The 2,801-nt window shown below is 30.2% G+C and overlaps 1 protein-coding gene across 2 annotated transcripts in view; it reads right to left on the bottom strand.

Annotated features, from left to right (window-relative positions):
* Nucleotides 1-2,197, bottom strand: part of LOC106466897 (nuclear pore membrane glycoprotein 210-like) — a 138,062-nt gene extending 135,865 nt beyond the window's left edge. For both annotated transcript variants that reach the window (XM_022394975.1, XM_022394976.1), the window contains exon 1: nt 2,028-2,197. In XM_022394975.1, coding sequence (XP_022250683.1) covers nt 2,028-2,185 — 158 coding nt within the window. In that variant the 5' untranslated portion in view covers nt 2,186-2,197. The remainder of the gene's footprint in view (nt 1-2,027) is intronic.
* Nucleotides 2,198-2,801: the final 604 nt, after the last annotated feature.

Genomic DNA, 2,801 nt, shown 5'->3' with positions numbered 1-2,801 from the left:
CCAGAAGGAGAAAAAATTTTGCAAAAAAATTTGAAAGTATACCTAACCCATAGCTAGGTACCATCAGTTAAAAAATTAGCCAAATTTGAGATGTTGGGTGTCATGTCCTCAGTAATTTAACATGGAATGACCCAGAAACACAATGCTCAGCATGAAACCTTGACATCAGAAGGAGGGAAAACAACATACGGCAAATGATTTAAGGACACTAACACAATGTTAAATAATAAAATTTAAAATTTGTTGGACGTATAAGAAATCTTTTATAGATAAACACTACACACAAATTCAACAAACTGAATTTACATATGTAATAGACCACTTCATTGTTGTATTTTATTCCTTTTTAAATTATTATCATTTATCAGTTTCAAAAACTATAGAACTATGCATTAATAATATATCACTTTAAAAATTTGGAAGATAGCAAATTTTGATTTAAGTCTGATGAAGAAAGAATGTTTGGGATAAAATTGTTAACATAAAAAAACATTTTGTGCTGATTATTTGCCAGGGTTAAAAACTGAAAATACAAGAATGTTTTTAATACAAGTTTTGATTGTAAAAACAGAACTTAAAAACATCTTTAGCCAATATATTTCTGAATATTGTGTCCAGCCTATGAAAATGATTTAGATTTACTAGAAAATGTACCGAGAAGAATTACTAAAATAGTTTTGTCAGAACAATTCAAATTATGTAGCCATTTAAGCAATTTTGAAACAGTTCATTAGCAATGCCCTTCAAGTATACTCTCTCTCTCTCTCTCTCATATGTCTACACTTTCTTTAAAGCAAGAATTTCATTTATTATTACACCATTATAAGACTGTTCATAAAGTGAGATCACTATTAATTATTATTCAATTCTTATACTACAATTATAGAAATATTTCTTATAATAAAGAATTTTAGATGCATTTTAGCAAAAGATTGTGTGTGTGTGTGTGTGTGTGTGTGTGTGTACACACACTCTCACACAGTCACACCAAAAATCACTCAAGTTATTAAACACAATACGAAAAGAAACTTAGACCTCACAGACTAACTACTGCTAAACTACTCATAAGTTAGTTGTCATTTCAGCTTCAGCAGCAACTTTACCTAGGATTTATCTTACAAATACATATAGCAGTATGTGTTTAAAGACTAAAGATATAATCTTCACATTTCTCTTTACTTCCAAGTCTAACAGCCCATTTGAAATTAAACAAGGTATTTTTGCAGACTCTGAGCAGATTTGTGTTCATTCACTCATGGTTATGGCATATTCATGTAAAAAATTTCCAAAAATATAACAATTGTAGCAACTGTTATTTTTCAAACCTAGTAGTGCATAAATCACAATATAACACTTCTAACACTAACAGTTGTTATATTGTGATTTAAAACATTGAAATTATTTTAACTCATTGTATTTATGGTAAATAATTAACTTAAATTTGATGATGCATTAACTTAAAGTCTTGGGTGTTGCTACTGCTAGTTCAGCTGTGACTGTATGAAGATATTTCTGATTTACAAAAAGGTTTAAGATTTGGTGAATTGGCCAAATAAATGACCTAACCAGTAACCTATACAATAATTTTTTTGGCTGACCAACCAAAACACAAACATCCTTTTTTATTCCATAACAGTGAATACTAAATTAACATATCACGCCGTTTTAACGCTGTAGTACTAGTTTTACTATTAGTGTTAAAGTTATTCCTTTAAAATTATAACTTATTTATAAATATAACTTAAGACTATCTTGCACCACATATTATATAATTAAAATCCATCTGACATTTTAAATACAATGACTCATTTTTAAAATATATTTATTCAAAATAGTTAATGTTTATTTAGAAGTATTTGAAACTTTTAAAATGACAGAAACTAAGTTCAACAATTACTGATAATGTTATAAGCAATCTTGTTGAAGTTTTAACCACGTGGCTAAACTACACCGGTAATTTGGCGCGCTATGCTATTACTAACACTCTAACTAAACTAGTCTAAGAAGAAATCTGTTTCTATCCTTACCATTTATAACACCCTCCTTCTGTTACTTCTAAACTATAATTTGTAGGAATATCTAAGTTGTAAGGTAATAAAACTCGCGGCACATTTAACTTAGAAGAGTTATTTTTACCTATAAGAACTATAAAAATTGTTACAATAGCCACATAAGTTAACGCCATCTTTCAATGCAGGTCGACTACCTCGTAATTCTGTTTTTAAATATTTTATAACTGCCCTCTATAGCCTATGCACTCTGTATAAAAGGGACATTATTATAAATTTAATTAATTGTTTTGTAATTATAACAAATGTTTTAAAAAACTCGGCAAGGAAATTCTACGAAGTTATGAGTGAAAGCAAAGAAGAATAGGTAATATCATTTTAACCACACAATATCTGTAATATCCTGTGCCGACGGAGCCTTTCTCCATATACACAAGGCAAATCGTTGTGTTTTCGGATGATATTATTGTTACGTCTCCGTTCGTTCGTTAATTAATTTTCCGTAAATCCGTTCCAACGAAACTTTAGCGACACAAGTTCTTTCTTAAATAAACTGGTTTATTCTTTCCGAATACAACTTTACCGATACACTTAGTTTCAACAGTTGCTCAATAATCAAACGCTATAACTCGCGTCTCACGTGGCCAACAATATTTTGTCCGCAAACATTCAATTACTCATTACCTCTGTTGTCCCGTCACGTTGTGAACGTCTTATATATACCAGACTACCCCCCAATCCAGTAGTCTCCCGATAATTCATGAACGTTCGAGAAGGACGTGGCGTGATATT

This window comes from Limulus polyphemus, unplaced genomic scaffold (assembly GCF_000517525.1).
Source record: "Limulus polyphemus unplaced genomic scaffold, Limulus_polyphemus-2.1.2 Scaffold2415, whole genome shotgun sequence".
Classification (NCBI taxonomy): domain Eukaryota; kingdom Metazoa; phylum Arthropoda; class Merostomata; order Xiphosura; family Limulidae; genus Limulus; species Limulus polyphemus.
This window is presented reverse-complemented; position numbering and strand designations above follow the sequence as displayed.